The sequence below is a fragment of the Notothenia coriiceps genome, unplaced genomic scaffold, assembly GCF_000735185.1.
Source record: "Notothenia coriiceps isolate Sejong01 unplaced genomic scaffold, NC01 NC01_scaffold00037246, whole genome shotgun sequence".
In the NCBI taxonomy this organism is placed as follows: Eukaryota; Metazoa; Chordata; class Actinopteri; order Perciformes; family Nototheniidae; genus Notothenia; species Notothenia coriiceps.
The window spans coordinates 18,510,002-18,530,170 of NW_011369947.1; the positions used below are offsets into that span (position 1 = coordinate 18,510,002).

Sequence of the window (20,169 nt, forward strand, 5' to 3'; positions counted from 1 at the left end):
TTTGGGTGAAGAACAGGTTTTAATTGGGTAATTCGAGTTGAAATGAGAGAGTTAATCGTTTACAATCGTACTATTGCGTGATTTGATACTACCACTCGTTTCATATTATAACGTACAATTTTGTGTAAATCATCATATAACATAAACTATGCGGTTCTATTACAATAGTACGATTACAACGGGATATCGAGTTTCGTTACGCCAGCGATATATCGGAGCATCTAGGATTTGTCGTTATGTTACATTAGTAGGAGGAACCCCCCCCCAGTAGAGGAGGAACAACTCTCTCTTAATGTAAACCATACGACAATCTAGATGCTGCTATATCGCTGCCGGTAACGAACCTCATATCGCTCGCGCTCACACGCTACTCCTTGTCAATAGAACGCATAGTTTATGTTATAATGATGATTTACACACAATTTAGTACGGGGTTAATAAATGAAACGAGTGGATCTATCAAATCACGCACATTGATTACTCTCTCATTTCACTCGAATTACCCCATTAGAAACAACAGTAAATTTAAAATCCAGAGGATCAGCAATGAATATTAAAGTTAATCCAGTGCGATCTAGACAATACTTGAATGATATTTCACTCGAAACTATAAATTTCTATCTCATTGTGACATGGAAAGAAATGTACCGATGTCAGTCAATGGGCCCCGTGGATATCTGTACAAAATATCATCCATATGTGGCGGTGTGGTGCTCGTGTAAAATGCTCGGTTTGCTGACAACGCCACCTGGGGGAGTTTCGCCCCCAGGAAATTACTAAAGCTAAAGTTTATCCAATTTAATAAAAGGCAATCAGGTTCGTTTGAACACCACACGCAGAGACAGTGTAAAGGATATTACCACAATTGTTATTTTATTTATACATAATTACATTTCTAATCATAAACAATATCATTTTCTAAAAGTTCTCCAGGGAGGAGGGAGAAGGACATTGCTGGGGCTTACCAAGGCGGCAATTAACAAAACGGGAGGGAGCAGTTTTGTCACCTCCACTTAAATAGCAGGTGCGCTGGCATGGTGCCAAGCAGCGTCACAGAGGGAGAAGACATCCGGTCACATCTACCCCCCACTTTTGCATCGTCGACCCGACAGTGAATATAAGAAAGGCCTGAAAACGGCAGACTGGGAATTAGACACAGGGGCTCGAAGTGGACTCGCTGCATTGTCCTGAGGGCCAGTAGACCGAGGAAGATGGTGGACATTTGAGTGGTGGCCAGCCGTAGGGCGAACGGTTCGACTCTGAAAGACCTGGGAGGAAGCAACCTGCAGAGTGAGGCGCTTCCTGAACAGGCCTGGCCTGCAAAGGGGTTCCTTCACCAGATGGAGCCTTCACAACCTGGTGGACCACAGAGCTCCAGAGAGCCCTCTAACCCCAACCCCATGGTCCCTCAGATACACCATTTGCCAAACTGGGCGCAACGGTGGGCGGCCCAGCTCCGGTCACACATACAGTTGTTGTTGAGAGATTTCAGACCAAAGGGATGGCGGACTTAACTCAAACATGGTTAAAAATGATCTATCTCATACTATATGATTGTTTGTGCAATGATGTTGTCCCCTCTGTGTGTGTCCTGTAGGAGTGGCTGGATTTGCGCTGCAGAGGTGTTCGCAATGCCAACGCCTACATCCTGGTGTACGACATCTGCTGCGTGGAGAGCTTTGAATACGTCAAGATGATCAGACAGCAGATAGTGGAGTACAGGTATGACGACACCCCGCTCTCAGCTAGGATGATTGTTTCTGAACATTCAGCAGAGTGACATACAGCTTGTTTAGCCTCAGCGTTGATTTCTAATCTCATCACCATTTCATCCATCTGGTAACAGCTTGCCATTTCACAGACCTTCCACAGAGCAGGACAATTACACGTCTGTGACAGTGTGACAGTGAAAGTCTGCGCATGGTGCTATATTTTAATTTAGCACAGTCCCCACTGCATCCTGACAGCTTAGTAATGACATTTGATGCTGTCATTTCTGCACGAGAGCAGTCTGACATTTCAGTAGTGATTTTGAAGATACATTTGTGGGGATATTTTTCCTTTTGTTAGACAGAGCACAGCTACAAGAAAACAGGAAGTATAAGAACCAGAGGGAGATGTAATAAATGTCTCCTGGCAGGCTTTGAACACACGCAAGAGGCAGAAAGAACCTTACACTTGTGGGGGGGAAAATACCAATGAAAGGCATCACCTGCACTAACATCCTCGCTGTTGGCATTCATGCATATATTTACATATTGAAAGAGTACAATGACTGGCCTCATTTGTGCTGCTATGTATGTACACGGCCAAACTGCCAATGCACAGATCATCCCCACCTACCTGCGGCTGCAAATGTGTTGCCATGAATGTTCATAGCCCGTGACAGAAAACCATTATCACCAGCAACTAGAGGGAAGGAAGGGTGAATGTAAAACAGGAGAACTGTATAATCAAAAAGCTCTGAGACCAGACTGCAGACGGGAAGGACAAAGCAGAGAAGGGACGGGTACTGAAATATTGAATAATGGAGGCTGTTGCAGCACGAGTGGGGAGGAGGGGTGTACTATAAATGTCAACTATAGAAAATATAATCTTAAAATGCTCAGCACAATTCTGTTGACATAATCAGTTGAAGCCAGAATGAACTTGTTTTTCTATTTTCTTTGGCATTTTAGTATGAAGCCCACCTCAGGGAAGATGACGCACAGACTCACACATACATCACATCCGGCTTTAATACACAAGTTCAAGCAGATATGTGAGGAGATATGTTTGAGTCTGTTTCGAGAGCACAATCTTTTGAAAAAAGGGAAATTGCGATAATAACTGCAATGTGTTTTCTCAACCCTACATCTTTGAGAACTTTGCCTCAGATGGCTTGAAAACGATACTGTACATTTCTCTCTCTGCTTTTTCTTTCCGCCAAGCTATCTGTCCATCTGTGAAGGCAGACGTGCAAATATGCACATGCATGCAAGTACTTGTCAGAGGCACGATGTATCAAAAAGAAAACATTATTCCGCATTAGTGAAAGCAGCAGCTTTAACAATATATATACCATATTTGACATTGAGCTGAACAGGTGAACAGATGTCTTGCTGTTACACTCACTGCTGCCTTGAGATTAACAATGTGCCTTTTTAATAGTGAATTCAACGGTAGGTAGTTGTTATTTTATTTTTCAAGAAAAAACCTCCTTAAAGCTCCCTGCTCTCCTGCCTTTGGCCCCCAACCAAAGATAATCTCATTGTAATACATCGAATTAACATAATGAGCCTTCTTTCCTTCATGGTATTTGGTCTAAAATCCTTTTTGTACTTTGCTGTAGTCATCGTTCTTTCATTTAAATTAGAGCTTCAGATTGGATTTCCAAACTCCCACTAATCTGTGTTACTAGAAATGGATGCACTTCTCCTAGATGTTTAATTTTTTGAACACTGTAAGAAGCATTATACTGTAAATCCCAAGTCACTTATGTATTCCCACCTCTGGCTTTCTATACATGTTAACCCTTCATGATGCTGTGCACCAGTTGCAGCAGAGAGTGGTGGGAGGCCCCCTGAGCCTTGAAGCACTAATCCTCCAGTCCTCCCACGCACACCTCCGAAGGAAGGGAAAACACAGGCATTTTGCGCACTCCAAGCCACCAACAAAAACACACAAATATTGGTGATTTTTTAAATTAACCTTTTTCTCTTCTGGTCTCACTTGCCCCCGCAGGGAAGGCAGCAGCAGTGAGGTGCCAATCCTGGTGGTGGGCACCAAGAGAGATCTGCAGCGGCAGCGCTTCATGCCTCGCAGGGCGGTCTCAGTCCTGGTGAAAAAGACCTGGAAGTGTGGCTATGTGGAGTGCTCAGCCAAGTTTAACTGGCACGTCGTCCTGCTCTTCAAAGAGCTGCTGGGCATCGCTGTGTCACGCGGCATGCGCGGGAACCATACCGCCATCCGCCTGCAGGGGGCGCTGCAGAGGAACCGCTGCAGCATCATGTGAGCCCGAGAGCTCCCTCCAGCCCTCTCACCTCAGGAGTGGAGGGGCAGTGGAGAAAGAAAACTGGACTTTTTATATAAATGGCTGGAAAGATACCCTGTGGCCTCCTGCTTTACTGAGCTGATTTTTCACAATGAGGTTATAGTCTCTTGCGCTGTAAAAGATACCCACATTTCACACAGTCATCCAACCACTTCCTAGTCAGATTCTGCGAAATGTGTAAATGCAAGGAAGGAAGTATAGAAAGCAAGTGAAAACCAATATGAATAGCAAAGCACAGTTCTTTTTTCTTACATCAACTCGACGGTAACTAATTTGAGGCTTCCCAAATGACACAGCGACAGGTCTTTAGAGGGTTGTGTCGTGGATGTAGGGCCTGACAGGGTGAGGCTAGCATTGTGAGACTTTCAACAAGTGGCAGCAATATAGAGTCTTCCTTCATTCAGAAAGGTCATATCTAACAGATTTTGATTTGATTGAGGGTTTATGTTCAACAAAATATAAAACAGAGCTCAAATAAATAAGCTTCACTTCCAGGGGGAGTATTTCCATATGTGTAGATACATTTTGGATTCTGAGAAGTTGCCTGCATTCTTTTTTTCCTTTGACTTCCCTGTATTAAACTTGGCCTATACAGAGAAAGCTGTTTGTTCAGACGAAAGGGGTTTTAAGGTTGTCTTGCTGCAGAAAATGCTGCAGTCCCTATCACGATGTGGGCTTTAATATGCTCCCTCCCCTTACTCAGTGTCTGTTTCTGAAGAATACATTCAATCCAGGGAACTGCAGGAGGCTGCAGAGCCTGAAACAAGTACGTGTGTGTGTGTGTGTGTGTGTGTGTGTGTGTGTGTGTGTGTGTGTGTGTGTGTGTGTGTGTGTGTGTGTGAGAGAGAGAGAGAGGCACGTTTGATAGCTGACATTCAGGCAAGCAAAGGACAGGCACGGCAAGACTAACGACTGATGTAGAATGGATTAGGGAGGAGCAATAAAATCTCACATGTCCTGGCTGACTGTATGTATTCCCACATTATACTAAAAATGCCTCACGTATAGTAGACGTAATCCTCTCACTCCGATATCCTGCAGATATAAGGAAGCAGAGCTTAGTGACTTCCATAAAACACCCCATGAGTGTAACACAGACACACAGGGAACCTTGAAAAAGCTTTCTTATCAGTAAGTCAATAGTATCCAATTGGTAATGTGAACAGTTGCTTTTTCATTTGATTAGACCTAGTTAGGCAGTGTGAACATGGCTGCACTGAAAGTAAGCAGACCTATTGTATATAAGAGTGATTCATGGAGTAATTGACTTGCATGCTTTTGTTGGTAGAGCCAACGGGTCAGGGTTCAATTGCACTGATGTGAAAATGTAATATTGTGATTAATTTTTGTAATGGTTTTCTGACACTGTAATGAGCAGCTGAGCGGAGTGAATGTGGATGTTTTTCAATGGCATGCGAGAGCACCAGCTCTTGATTCTCTCAACGATGTAGTGCACCCTTCATCAGGGCAGATGGCTGTGTTAGTTTTTTGTTTATTTTTTTCTAGTAAAAAAAGAAATATGTAGCAGCAACTGTGTGTAGCATGAGTTCTCATCAGTTTGTCTGTGTGCGCGTTTCCTAATAAAAAGGGCTACCGTTTTTTTATCAGAAACGTTACTTATATTTATTTTTATTGTGTAATAAGTACTGTGAGTATTTTTTTTTACATAATGAAACATTAAATGCTTTTGAGAACAGCAACCTCACTCTGGTCACTTTTCCATCTTGTTCTAAAATTACATCACATTAAGATCATTTGACAACATTGCCACCGTGTGGTAACGCATTGTTATCAGGAGCCAAATCAAAGAACAACGGATCAGGCATCACACACTGAACCCACTATTTACTTTGAGTTTAAAATGTATTCTTAAATGTACTCAACACTTGGTGATCATCTGGTGAACTCCCCATTGTAATAGCTAATATACTTTCATTTAAGGTGGTTAGGTTATAATGAGTCAGTAATATACTGTTTAAGAACTTTAGTTGTGAAATTATCTCAGCACTGATAGTTCTTTAAATCATCTCCGCCTTTCTTCTGTGGGTAACCTGGCTACATTAACCTCTCATTGAATACAGGGGAAATCATTTGTTGTGTACCATTATCAACTCCTGACCTCCTATTTCTACAGGCATGCACAATTGAATTTACCCTGTCGCAAACAAATTAAGAAAATTGTGATAATATACATTTTAGACATTTATACTCTTCAAGACAGAGTGTTAATGCATACTACCAAAAGTATATAAACAGTAAGTGGTCCTGGCATTTGGTGCCCCAGAGGATCTGTCACTTTTCTGCTTTGTCTGTTTGATAATCAGACCTTGTTGGTAATCGAGAAACGTATGCCAATGATCTTGTAATTCTGAGGTTTAAAGAAACTCAGTACATTTACTCAAGTACTGTACAGTATTTTACCCGAGTGCTTCCATTTCCTGCTACTTTATACTCATACTCACCACATTTATAGGAAAATATTGTACAACACAGAATGTATTGTATTACTTAAGTTATTTTAAAGTTAGAATGACACAAAACCAATGTTATTTTCAATACTTCCGAGCAAACAATAGACTGTATAAACTAACAATTAATGTGCTAACTTTCCAATATTAGGGAACATTATAAATAGTTCAATTGTTTTTTTATAGTATTAATGTAATGTGATCCAGTGACTCCAAATTCACACATAATTTTATTTCTAAAATGGAAAAAATAAGACAGTGGGTTATAGTGCTTTTTCTATGTTATATTTAAAAAACATTTCAATGATAATTAGACAGTCAATTTTTATTGGTAAAGTTTGGGATTTGGAAGCTTCTTTATTTTACACGAAACATTCGTGTAAAAATAAAATAAAGCCCTTAAATCCAATAAAAAGAGGTGTGTGGTATTTGTCCAGAGCAGTATACATATTTTGTCAATGGCTCACATGAAACGGAAGCTTTAAAAAATAATGTGACTTCAAATTCCGACTATTGATTTTAGGTTTTCGTACATTTAATGATAAGATGAACTTTTTACATATAGACCTGTGTGAATTGATGCCAAAAGCTTATCACTACAGTTTATCATTCAATAAGCTTCAATTATGTATATTCTACGTCTACTCACCTGACAAGTGAAACCAACAGCCAAACCGCATGTCAAATGTTTAGGAATGTTAAGATAACAACATCACGTGGTGCAAGTCAGTATCGTAGACTTGAATCGATAGAGCTGCAATTTCCATTTAAACTTTATTAATAGTAACAGAAGCCGCTCCCTCCTAACAGGACAGCCTTAAACTGTTTGGCACTGTCATCATGGAAAAAAACATTGTTGATTTGGTCAAAGCATTATCTAATTATTGAATGGCTATGCAAGGAACTCCCTTTCTACTCTGTCCAGCTCTATGCTCTGGATACTCTGCAGTCTGCATCAGCAAAGTGTCTTGGCATCACTTCTCGTCCTTCCTTTGGAGTCCATTCCGGCGTCATGTGAAAGGGGTTCACGGTGGTGTCTCTCGCCCTAGACCGGACCCTCCTCTTTCCAGCTCACCCGTCAGTGCCAACGTCCTAGCCACGGTCGTCCCGGTGGGAAGTGTCCCTGTCCTCGCTGTCCCCGGTTCATCCCGGTCGGAGGATGAGCGATCCGGGGAAGGGCAGCTCCGCCTCTGCCGCGGCCCCAGCTCCAGGGTCGGATACTTACAAAGGCTGGCTTTTTAAATGGACCAACTATTTGAAAGGGTACCAGCGGAGATGGTTTGTCCTCAGCAATGGCCTGCTTTCATATTACAGGTAAATAAAGATGCAGGGTGCATTATTTCTCAAAGTAAACGCGGACTTGGTCGCTTCATGTGTCGGTGCATCCTTACAGCTGGCTGCCTCAGCTGGCTAGCATCAGGCTAACAGCTAGATGTCAAACGCACAGAGTCAGCTGCCTGTTCCCTTCAAGCTGACAGTGATAAATACGTAGACGTTTTTACTTTGAATGACTCTATATTGATGAAAGGCACCAACACATATAGATACTCACACAGCAGTAATGGCAACACAACTTCTAAGTCATTAAAGTGTCAGGAAGGGGCTACAGTTGGTATGGACGTTAGCTAGCATAGTAAGCTAATTTGCTAGTCTTAGTCTGTGACAGCTGGATACTCCTCGGTATTATATATATATTAAACTCCTCTTTTAAAGGTGTTGTTAGAAAAGACAACGTCAACGACTAATATGTAATTCATGATAAATGTCATGTTTTTGTTTGCTAAATTACTTAATTAATTGCATTAGATAGAGAGTTAAAAAGCCACTCTGAATGATGACCGAAACGAGATGCAAGAGATTGTTGCTAATATTATCATCCATCTCTTTCACTCTGATAGACAGAGCTGTGAGCTAACCTTAGCTTTACAATAGCGTAACACCTGTGGCTGTGCTTCATGCACAAGTGTTTTACAGAGATTATACATAGCACTTGACTTGTTATTGATTAATTTGAGCCCTGATACTGCAAGACTGGAAGTCTTTTTATATCATCCATCTGAAATCCAGCCGTTTCATCAGAAAATGTGACAAGACCTTTGTCCTCCCTCTCCTTAACTTCTTTCATTTTTAATTACTTAATTAAAAAAAAAACTCAGTTTTAATACTCTGAAGCAATCATATACACTTCTTAAAGTCAGTCTTCCTTGGTGCTTAGGGTATGATTACAGAGCATAAAAGATTTGACTGCAACTAAAGCTGCCGTATCAGTGAATCCTTACATTTTATAGTGCAGTAGACCTGTCTCGTTTCCTTCTCAGCTGCAGGACAGTAGGACTCATGTTTCCACAGGTGTGGCAGTGGACTAGACGCATCATAAAGCACAACACACATTTAATACTTCTGCCAAAAAAACATTCCGTGTGCCTTATCACAGAGAATTCCTGTATATTGTAAATGGTGGTCTGATTAGATTGTAAAACGGCAACACTTTATAATTGTTAGTCTAATGTTAACCTTACCATCAGGTGAATAAACTGTCACATGCTCTGTGGAAGTCCCTCAAGGTACAATGTCTAGCACTTTCAGAGCTGTCACCTGAGCCAGCCCCAGGATTATGATTGTTTTGTCCCTAAAGAGCTTGGTACTTTCACTTGATTTCACTGCTGGGCTTTTGCTTGTTCAACCATCCAGCTTTCTTTCACTGTTTTATGCTTTTGTCAACATTCAAATATTCTGCCATATCGCCTTCTGGGCCACGTTGTCCTTTGTGCACTTCATTAGTTCCCGTTTCAGTCTGGGTCCTGGGACTGCAGGCCAAAACATTGACTCACATTGCTTCCCTGCAGCTCCAACAGTCATACAGTAAATGCCATCTTGTAAAATTAGAATGTTCAGATCAGGTCAACGCCACATTCAGAGCCCATTTCATCCCACCCTACAGCCTTCTTCAGCACCCTATTGTCTTGCGTTGTCAGCGGTGCTATTTGACACAGAGGTAAAGTTGCCAAAGTCCTACTCCTGCCTGAGCTTGTGGTGAAAGAAAAGACGCCTGTTGCCTCTCCCCTTTATGAATAGTCCATTATGTTGTAAGGTGACTGCTGTACCTGAAGTAAAGGTAGCCCATAGACATCTGAGCTCAGAGGCAGTGAAGCAACGGGTTGTCCCCTCCACTGATGTCTTCCTGGCAGGCCGCATTGTGTGTGTCTGACTCCAGGCTTTGTGCTCCTCTGTCTGTGCCTCCTCTGTCTGTGCCTCCTCTGCCTGCCTGTCTGCACCTCTATTGTTAGGGGAGTGACAGGGAAACAGTCACAGTTCCTTGTCCTAAAATATAAGGACTGAAACATAGAGAATATTCCAGTTCTTCTACCAACACTAATAATAATAGGACCGCTCTCATTTTCAATATGACTTATCAGTTGTTTGATTTGCGATGTTGAGTATTTGTTTGCCCTTTTTTTTAAATGCCAGTTTGTATTACTGATAAATCTATAGTGACTGACTTCTCAATAAGAGGTCTAGCCCATAACCTGATAGAGATTTTCAATTCCCAAGGCCTGCTGTTTTCAGAGCAATGGCTTGACTCTCCAACTCGTCGCTGAGGCGCCAAAGGGCAATGGAGGATGGTAATCGATGCTTGGACTCTGGGCGGACTAATACACTCAGCACTTGCGCCTGTTTAAGTGTAATGAGTTTTACAGAGATTCAACATAGCACTTGTTATTGATTAATTTAGGCTCTGACACTGCAAGACTGGCAGTCTTTTAGACTACATCAGCCTTGAGGTGTTTTTTGTCTAAATCATCCAAAAGAGCCTAATCGAGCCGTTTCACCAGAAAATGTATCAAGATCTTTGTCCTCCTTCTCACACTGAGCTTCTTTCATTTTGAATTCCTTTAAGAAAAACTCAAAGTTGTAATACTCTGAACCAATCTTACTCACTTCTTAAAATCAATCTTCCTTGGTGCTTAAGGTATGCTTACGGGGCATTAAAGGTTTGAGTGCAATTATAGCTGAGTGAATCCTTTTATAGTGCAGTAGGGCCTGCCTCGTTTCCTTCTCAGCTGCAGGGTAGTGACTAGATAATACATTGAAATGCTCAGAGGTGGTAAGGTACCTTCTTGTGTCCTTTGTCAGGTTGTTTTTGTTTTGGCTCGCTCAGCTCGTGGGTGCAGGGTGGCGTGATGAGAGAGTGGTCAGCTCGCCAGCTTTGGGCCCAGCTGGAGGGAAGAGCCTGTCGTGAACCCTGTTTACTAGCCTGGCACATCAGCAGAGTGACTGGAGCAAGAGATGGGGATGCTGTGATCTAATTTAGTTAATGGGCTCTCAGTTGGCCTCAGCTGTGTGTGTGTGTGTGTGTGTGTGTGTGTGTGTGTGTGTGTGTGTGTGTGTGTGTGTGTGTGTGTGTGTGTGTGTGTGTGTGTGTGTGTGTGTGTGTGTAAAAGTGTGTGTGTAAGTAATGTGTCTCTGTGTGTGCAGCCCGTCTGGGTGTTTCTATGTCGAGGTGAGCAGCAGGGTGATGTTACAGAGAGCAGGGAGACACATTCTCAGCATCCCATCTGTCTGCAGGCCATGTCATGTTCACCATGTTGCTGTTTCATGGCTTTGGTTTTCTTGTCTTATGTTTCCCTTCTGTTTTCAGCACAGCACTTTCCCCAGCGTTTCTCTGGCTGTCCCTCCATGACTTGTGATATTTCAGCCCCCAGCCTCGACAAAACCTTCCTACGTTCTCATGCTCTGAGTACTGTGTTGTATTTCCTCTGCCTGTCTCTGTACAAATCTCCGCATGCTTTTTGGCTGTCTGTCGTGTGTTGTTCACTGGTTGTTGTTCTGTCATTACATGCTCCAGATCGGTGGATTTGTGTTTTATCAGGATATGTGCACATGGGACTGACAGGTAAAGCACTGCAACTCTTTCCTGGCTCGGCTCAACATGCAGGACCCTCTCTCATGTCCTCAGCTGCACTCACCTTCACCCCCTCCCCTCCTAGTGCCTTAATGTCCCTGTAGTCTCTCTCTTTCCCAGCTTTTGTGGTTTCCTTGTCTGTTTATTTCATGGCCTTTGCATGGCCTTGCCTTCCCACAGGGCCGAAACGATCAGTGTGGACCTCATCTTACTCGTCAGCAGCACCCTGGGTTTGTTGACCCACTTACAGACAGGACTTGGCAGCTGAGCTCGGGCTTGGCAAGGCTGGAAAGAGGGATGTTGAGGGTCCCTGCCCCTCTCCACACGACCCCACACGGCTCCAGTGCGATCTTGTCTGTGCAGCTGATGTGCACCATAGCGCCGCCAGAAGAGCAGAACACTGAAATGCTTGTCGTGGATTGGCATTATAACAAGACTTGACTTCAGCAAGTAGAAGCGGTGTGAGGGAAATCACTGCCTGGCAGAACTTATTAATGCACTTCAACCTCTAACTAAATAAGGCAATGTCAAAGTAGACTGGTGTAGTGTTAAGAGCTGCTGGCTGGCAGCTGCCGGTGGCAACAAAGGCTCACTGAAGATGGATAAATGGATGTTAGCACCCGCAATTGCAAATGCATCCACACGACTGCATGGCTGCATGCTTCAGTTTGGGTGGGTTCTGAGAGTACGGATGGGCTATCATGTGACCCTGAAGGTTGAGGATGTGTTGGTTTAATTTTTAAACTACCAGCACAGCATGTGATTTTGCTGATTACTTGCTGCTCTGTGGATGAGGGTCTTAATCAGCCAAATCAGCTGTCTGTGGTGGTGGTGGTGGGGGGGGTGTGTGACTGCATCCACTCAGCTCTCTGCGGGACATGATGTTCCATCCCTGCTCTGAAACTCGGCTTCTCTCACCGTGACAGGATGACAGGCAGCCTGCTTCCCACCACACAATTATAAACGTTTCTCTTGACTTTGAGTTATTTTCTTTTATCCCGAACCCCATTACAAAACAGTTCAACAGTATTTTCTGTTCTGGATGTTTCACGAAAGTATTAACATTATTCTGCAGGTGTTTCATTCGAGAGGTTTTGGAAACATGCACACTATAAATTGGCTTACACACACACACACACACACACACACACACACACACACACACACACACACACACACACACACACACACACACACACACACACACACACACACACACACAGTGCATATTCTTAACTCTCTTGCTCTTGCCCTTTGTTCTAATCTGTTGCTCTGCTGCTTTGGCTCTCTTCCCTGCTGTCGCTCTCTTTTTCTACCACCTCTCACACTGTGTTCTCTCTTTGTTCACGCTGCTATTCATTGTTTGGTTTCGTTCGCTACAGAGGCTTGGAGGCAGACAATGGCCTTGTTATCTAGACTACTGTGGTCCACTGACTGCAACAGTTGGTGTTACTGGACTAGGCTGCACAGAATACCCAGAATTCAGCACACTGAATGTCAGCAAGGCCACACTGAGCGAATAAGAAGTTCAAACTATCCAATTTGTTTACCATTTGCTAATAAAGGTTTGGTTCTCACGATTAGATCGGTGTGATACAGAGAAGGTCTGTGTTTAGTTTAACAACCAAGAGCATCCTCTGCTGCTTGGCTTTCAAAGTGAGTCTTTGTAATATAATGTGTGGCATTTCTCTGTCCCTCCTTGCCTCCCTGCTTGCGCTTGTTGGCCATAATAGTATCAAATGCACGTTCCTACATGCAATACTCAAAGTGACAAACAGCAGTGTACAGTTCTTTATGTGTTTTCTTTCTCTGTCTCTTTCTCCGCCTGGTGTTTTGTCGCAGGACGCAGGCAGAGATGGCCCATACTTGCCGAGGAACAATCAACTTGGCCACGGCGCACATCGACACAGAGGACGCCTGCAACATTGTCCTGAGCAGTGGCGGCCGCACTTACCACCTCAAGGCTAGCACAGAAGTGGAGCGGCAGAGATGGGTCACGGCACTGGAGCTGGCCAAAGCCAAAGCCATCCGCATGATGAACGATCAGTCTGGTAAGGGCAGCTACTTCTATGGAACATTGAAGCTGCGTGCGAGGCTTTTTATAGTCTAAGTGCGAGCTGTAAGAGCGAAACACACCCATGAGGCACGTATATGAACGGTCAGGTCCTTGACAAATAAAGGCTTGGGTCAACATACCAGAGTGTGTTTATCTTGTGTTTGACTTTGTTAGAAGGTGAACAGTGAGTTAGGGACAACATGGTCCTCAGGCCAGCCTGGATATTTGGGTTGTATTTCATTTTCCTGTGTCCCCTGACATTTGATAATCAGCTCAGTCGGAGTCCCATCTCACGTCCTCCTCTCCTTTGATGTAATTCAGATTCCACTTTAAGCCAGGAGGGGGCAGCGCCGTCTCCTCAGTTTGAGTTCGACAACTAACCTGCGCATGCCAATGGTACTGTGAAAAAAACTGGGCTTGCATTCAGCCCGACGACAGAGCACTCTCATTTCCAAGGCAACTTATTCTTCCATGGTTGTATTTGGTGTTGCAGGTCAAAGGCTGTGGGAAAAGCCAGAGAGGACCGTTTTTCTTTGCTTTTCACCCTGGCATCGTCCTAAAGCCTCTCGTCTCACTCTTTTGCAGACTAGGTCTACAGAGACTGAGACAGGATATATATTCTCCTGGCCTCCATTTGAAATTCAGATCTCTATATATAGACGGTGTGACAATGTAAGTGCTTTTTAGCTCACCACTCCAGAAAGCAGGAGAGGAGTGTAGTAGTATGTTTGTATTCTGAAAAAGTCAGGCTACCCACCTACTGGATGTGTCTGATTGGTTTCTGATTGTGTCTCCTTTCTGTAGCAAGTTGTGTTCAGCCGCAGTACACCCATACCAATGTCATGTTTTTTATTTAGGGTCTTCTCTTAATTCATTGCTTGTTCTGATTACATAACTTTGCAATATTACGTTACAAGTTCATCAAGCACAGAAAAAATACAGAAATATAGAACATGCACACGTTGGCTACCATTTATGAATCAGCTCATTGTTTGTATTTTATGAAAGCTTTTACTTAGTTACTGCTTTAATGATTACCTTCTTATCTTAAAGAATATGTGTGTGTCTTTCTGTTTTCTAACCATTCCTTTCCAATCTGCTCTGGCTGTGGAAGGAAGACGCTGCGTGAGTCCGTCTTCAGAAAACTAATGATCTGTTAATGCTATTGAAGGTATTGAAGGACGTCGGTGGTTTTGCCATCCAGCTCTTTGAGAGCATCCTGTTCCTTGTCCACACAAACAAGCATCAGTGACATTCATTAACCTGCCCTCCTCTCTGTCGGGGGAACAAAGAGCTCTCATTGATCCCCTCAGCTCAGAGGAGGAGCAACGTGTAAACCCAGGGCACATCATGTGTGTACACAACAACCAAACTTCATATCCTTGATGTGGCTGGTTGTTATATAACCTCATCTAATTACACTTCTATCTTTTCATCTTATCCCTAGAAGAAGGTTTTAACATCTTAAACCCCCATCATGCACTGTGAGACTTCAGCTCTGATCTAAGAGTATCTTGTTGCCTGTGAGCCATGAGATGAGTTTCTTTGTACAACTGACCTGAACCCTAAATCAATCACTTGCACTTCTCATTAGTACTGGTGTCACAGCTCTCCATGTATAATCCTTTCTTATAAATGGCCTGTTATTCCATGAGTGCCTCTCATTCACATTTGGTTTTAAATTGGATTTCAAGAAGCTTACCAAAGCTTGTGTCTGCAGTCGGAGGCATCCATCCAGACGGTGGCAGTGTTTCCCTTCACTTTAACCTGCCCTCTCTCATGGGTTAGCTTGCCATGTCTTTTCCACTGCTTGTGAAAGTGAGCTTGTAGCCCTTGAATCACTGGTAAATGTGCGAGTCTGACTTGTCATTGTTTTTTAACTCAACACCAAAGCTGAACGTTTGCTTGGATGGTGAAGTGAGGTGGAAACTGAAATGGTTAAGTGCAAGTTGGTGTAAAAAGTGCCGGAACCAGTCGTCCAGTCAGTGCTTTCTCTTGATGAGGCAGACACATAGAGCTGAGGAAGGCAGGAGCATAACAGCAGCAGTGACAGATCCAAGCTCTCTGTTTGCACTATTGCCAGTTCTTAAAGAACAGTACATCGATCGGCAAGTTCATATTTGGGGCCGTCCTGGTGTCACTTGTTACATATGGTCGTCACATACATATTGTTGAGGTTCTGTTACTGTCATGATAACATGTTGTCGTCTTGCTTGTGTTATTTCCCTCTTAATTTCTCCTTTTGTTTCACATCCCATCTGGAATTCTCCCTTTACAGTAAAAGGTAGGGCTCTGTCCATGGTCCTGATGCAGAATATTCGGATTAGGACAGTATCCTTAAACAAGTGGGATGTTTTCCCTCCCCTCCTGGTCCTGACTGTCTCCCTGTTTTCCCCCTACATTGCTCTTCCTCTCTCTCCCGGCCCCCTCTCACTCGATGTCTGGTTTTCCCGCCCCCTTCCTTTTCCTCCCTCTCCTGCTCTCTCTCTCAGAAAGCCGCTTTCCTTCTAGCGGGGGTTTTAGTTCTGAATGGAATGACCTAATGCTTTACTCCAACTCTGCACTCGTGTCTTTTGCTTAAAACATTGCTGGTGTCCTGCAAAGTCTGGAGGGAGACATAGAGACGGGATAGGGCGCAGCTTTTCTTTTGTAAGTACCCAGGTTTCTTTCATCCATGCTGTGTTCAGGAATGTGCGTGCGTGTTTGTATGCATACATGTGGGTTTGGTTAAAAGGATTACATTCTTGGGTAAACATGTTGGTGCTTACATTCCAGTACATTGGTGACTAGTGACTGGTTTCTATTGGAAAAGCAAAGAATGTCTGTGATTTCTATTGTTAGGCAAAGGGTGTTTACAGTCCCAGAGCTCATTCAGGTGACGAACTGTGCTTTGAAATTGAAAAATATTGCATTATTATTCAAGAAGTTTGCTGTAAAATGTAAAAAGGTTTCTCCTTTAACAGTGAGTTAAAGACATTGTTAAAGAATTCATTGTATTGTTTTGCTAATTTTCCGATGTGATGGGGATGAATCTCTCTGTGCTGGGAAGGACACTCTGGTTCAATGGCTGAGAGTGTGAGATTATTTGTATTACTCCAGTCAATAAATATTGATTTAGTAATAAATGTATTCCGATGACAGATGTAGGAAACTAAGTCCTATCTACCTATCTAAATGTAGGCAAAAACCCATTTTAAAGTGTTGTATTTCCACATTTTGTCCCACTACTTCCCTAGCTTGTGAAAGGATGTTATAATACGACGGACGGCGTATTTATCCTCATCAATTAGTTCTGCCGCGGCCGTGTGTCGAATCGCTTGCCCTTGTTTATCTTGGATGTAAAAGAGCGTGGCGACCGAGGCCAATTAGCAAGTTACGCTCAATCCCCAATGACAAGCGAGATGGAAACCAAGAGAGGAGAGTGAGTGTTGTAACATAACAAACTAGCAAAATCGAACAGCCAGAAATGATTGCATGGGTTTTTGTGTAATCGTTTATTTTTGCCTTATTTAGGTTCCTTCTCCCATTTCTGTGTCAAACCTGTTGTGATTGTAACAGCCAAGTGTCGCTGAGAAGTCAAACCTTTTAGAAATAACAGAGGCCTGATTTCTGAGGATAGAAATATAATCATAATAATGACATATTGTATGTACGTTTGTCACAGTGTGTCTTTGTGATTATGTGTGGGAGCTTAAGCTAGATAATTAGGTTTGAATATTGTGCTGGTATTAGTCTTGCCTCTTGTATCTGTTTGGTATAATATAAACCATTGTTTTCCTCAATTAAATGGATCTATATATTGTGCTAATCATGACTCTTTACAGTCAGCGGTCAGCACCATTATAGCACTGCATTGTTATGGGACTCACACTGCATTACTGGCATTATTGAACTGTCCTTTTTTGTACTGGGACTATTTCTGTGCTCTGTGTGGCTCCATGCAACCAGTGACCTGCATTAAACCTGAATCCATTATAAGCTCACATTGTGTCCCAGTCGACCGTCAATCATACTGTATTTTTTCTGCTTCATCGGCAGAAAGGAGAAGTTGAGAAATTGAGAATGTGGATTATAGGCAGGTTGTTATAATATAAATGAGTTCAATATTGTGCAGGGACAATAAAGGTTCAGTATTCAAGTTTTCCATTTTCCTCTTGGCTATTGTTGAAACTCCACAACAGTTTGAATCTCCTTTTTCTATAAGTAATATTATTTTAAACATTTGATGCAACACGCAGTGAGTGATAACACATTATTTCTATTATATTTATGAAGTATCCCTTCTAGCCAGCTCTTTGTTTATAACAGTAAACACGATGACAGGATGTTTGCGGTTCAATGGTTTCTTTCCTTTCCTTTAGTTCTTGCGTGTGTGTCTTTTCTTTTGGCTAGAGCATCAGGCACCATGCTCGCATCGATGTTACCTTTGTTTTTATCTCCATGGCGGCTGGTATGTGTCTTTACATTGTCCATGATGGGGATATACAGTATATACAAAGATAAACATGGTTAATGGTGGGCATGTATGGTGGACTCGTTCAAGGGGTGGAGAAAGAGGTCACTCCTGTGGGTGAGGATGGGTGGTGTGAGGTAGTGATTATTTTGTTCCTTCAGTTCACAACACTTGCTACAATGCTCAAAATGTATGATCATTTTGAACCAAGCTTGAGTGGACACAACTTAGATGGAAAACACATTTTATTTTCCCACCGTTGGGCATTTATTAGTTTGGAAACTTTTTGGCACAACAGTATTTTCCATTGTTAATGTACTTTTTAGAATATGACCTGGTGCGTAAATAAATAAAAACTGCACTCTAACAGATTATATTTAAGACATTTACTCTAGAAACAGCATGTATATGAACCTATAGGATAATACTACCACTACTACTACTACTACTATTATTATTACCACTACTACTACTACTACTACTACTACTACTACTACTACTACTACTACTACTACTACTACTACTACTACTACTATTATTACTACACTACTACTACTACTACTACTACTACTACTACTACTATTATTATTATTATTATCACTACCACTACTACTACTACTACTACTATTATTATTATCACTACTACTACTACTACTACTACTACTACTACTACTACTACTATTACTATTATTATTATTATTACTACTACTACCACTACCACTACTACTACTATTACTACTACTACTACTATTACTATTATTATTACCACTACTACTACTACTACTACTACTACTACTGACAGCTTATTTGAAAGGACCTGGAAGTAAATAAATAATCTCAACCATTTCTGGAATAAGGAAAGCTATATAACACCTTTTTAAGTTTGTTGATAATGCAAAGCAGGTTTCAAATCTTTGAAAACACATACAGTATATGCATTGCACTGCAGACACAGTTTAGGACATGACATATTATTTCAAAAATGTTTAAACCTTACTATTCAGTTTTCTTTCAAAGCAGACTCTCAACCTTTCAAACCTTTGTTGTAATGTTTCCATAATGTGACTCGAATCTAATTATGTACGCTAAAATATAAAGGTATCTGTTTAAGATCTGAATGTTAAAGTGAGGTCTCATGTGGTGATAATGGCTCACACTGACACAGAAATATGTCGTTAAAACGATCTCTACAGTCTTTTCAAGGATGCAGTCCTGACCTCAAGCCTATTAAACTGAACATGCAAGACATCCCACAAATGTCACTGAACTCAAACTCTTCCTCAATGAGCTAATGTTCAAAATACTGCTCATTTCCGCAGCTCTGGTCGGCTACCATGGAAACGTTTGGTTGTGGTTATCGCTTAGGAGAATGATTTGTCACATCTTCACTGCAACATTTAAAAAAGCCAGGCTATTTTTATTCAGGACATAAAAAGGTATTGACTGTCTACCTGTAAACACATATTTAGATGTAATGTTAGATCCATCATTTATTCAGTCAATTATCTGACCAATTAGTGTGCCATTAAAGATTAAATCAACTATGAAAAACATTATCGTTATTATTATTTTGTGTTAAGGCATGTGGAGGGATGGTTCTTACAGCATCGATGCACAAATCCTACCTGGCCTCAAGTCTATTTATCAGGGATGAGTAAGTGCGATGCGGGCCGGATGATTCATTGCAACGGCATTTTGAGAGTCCGCTGTAATTTCCCTGTGCTGCTGCAGCACTGACATGAAGTGTTGTGTCTGTTTGTGATAACTAAATCATTATACCTAAACCAGTGCAGTTTGACGCCGGAGGCAATTCATCTTAACTCTTAGATTTGTGGTTAATTAAAAATCTTCACATCCTTTGGAGAATCGGGTTGTTATCTCCACAGGAGGAGAATCAGTCCATCAGTTTCAGCTTGTATTTCACTGCGATCCATTTGAGTCTCTCTGGTTCTTACTGTAGATGCAAGTGGTGTTCTGGCTTTAGCTCGTATGATGTGGTCCTTTAGCATTGATCAATGACATGTATATGGCTTTCGCTGATTGAATTGACACAGTAAAATGTTTTATAAAGGTCTGCAACTCAGAATGTGACTTCTAAAATGTCATTTTCCTTTTCAAATGAATTCCTTCCCACAAGGCAACCGTTCTTTGAAGCTGTCTGGTTTTAATGAGCTTGTGCTTTCCGGCTGTGGGCAGCGTTTGGGTTCCTTGTTCTTAATGCGGTAATGAGGCTGTAACTCGTGCTCTTTGAACAGC

The 20,169-nt window shown here is 42.2% G+C and overlaps 2 protein-coding genes across 6 annotated transcripts in view; both read left to right on the forward strand.

The window, feature by feature from the left end:
- The window catches only part of rasl10a (RAS-like, family 10, member A), a 52,143-nt gene extending 46,461 nt beyond the window's left edge, over positions 1 to 5,682 (forward strand). The window contains exons 1-3 of one of the 2 annotated variants that reach the window (XM_010795102.1): positions 1,045 to 1,499; positions 1,598 to 1,722; positions 3,724 to 5,682. In XM_010795102.1, the coding sequence (XP_010793404.1) occupies positions 1,341 to 1,499; positions 1,598 to 1,722; positions 3,724 to 3,994 (555 nt within the window). In that variant the 5' untranslated portion in view covers positions 1,045 to 1,340 and the 3' untranslated portion in view covers positions 3,995 to 5,682. Of the gene's footprint in view, positions 1 to 1,044; positions 1,500 to 1,597; positions 1,723 to 3,723 lie in introns of those variants that run through there. The other variant, XM_010795101.1, reaches the window with a different exon arrangement.
- A 1,529-nt stretch (positions 5,683 to 7,211) lies between these two features.
- The window catches only part of LOC104966002 (oxysterol-binding protein 2-like), a 146,707-nt gene continuing 133,749 nt past the window's right edge, over positions 7,212 to 20,169 (forward strand). For 2 of the 4 annotated variants that reach the window (XM_010795097.1, XM_010795098.1), the window contains exons 1-2: positions 7,212 to 7,815; positions 13,247 to 13,455. In XM_010795097.1, the coding sequence (XP_010793399.1) occupies positions 7,661 to 7,815; positions 13,247 to 13,455 (364 nt within the window). In that variant the 5' untranslated portion in view covers positions 7,212 to 7,660. Of the gene's footprint in view, positions 7,816 to 11,370; positions 11,396 to 13,004; positions 13,061 to 13,246; positions 13,456 to 20,169 lie in introns of those variants that run through there. The other 2 variants (XM_010795100.1, XM_010795099.1) reach the window with 2 other exon arrangements.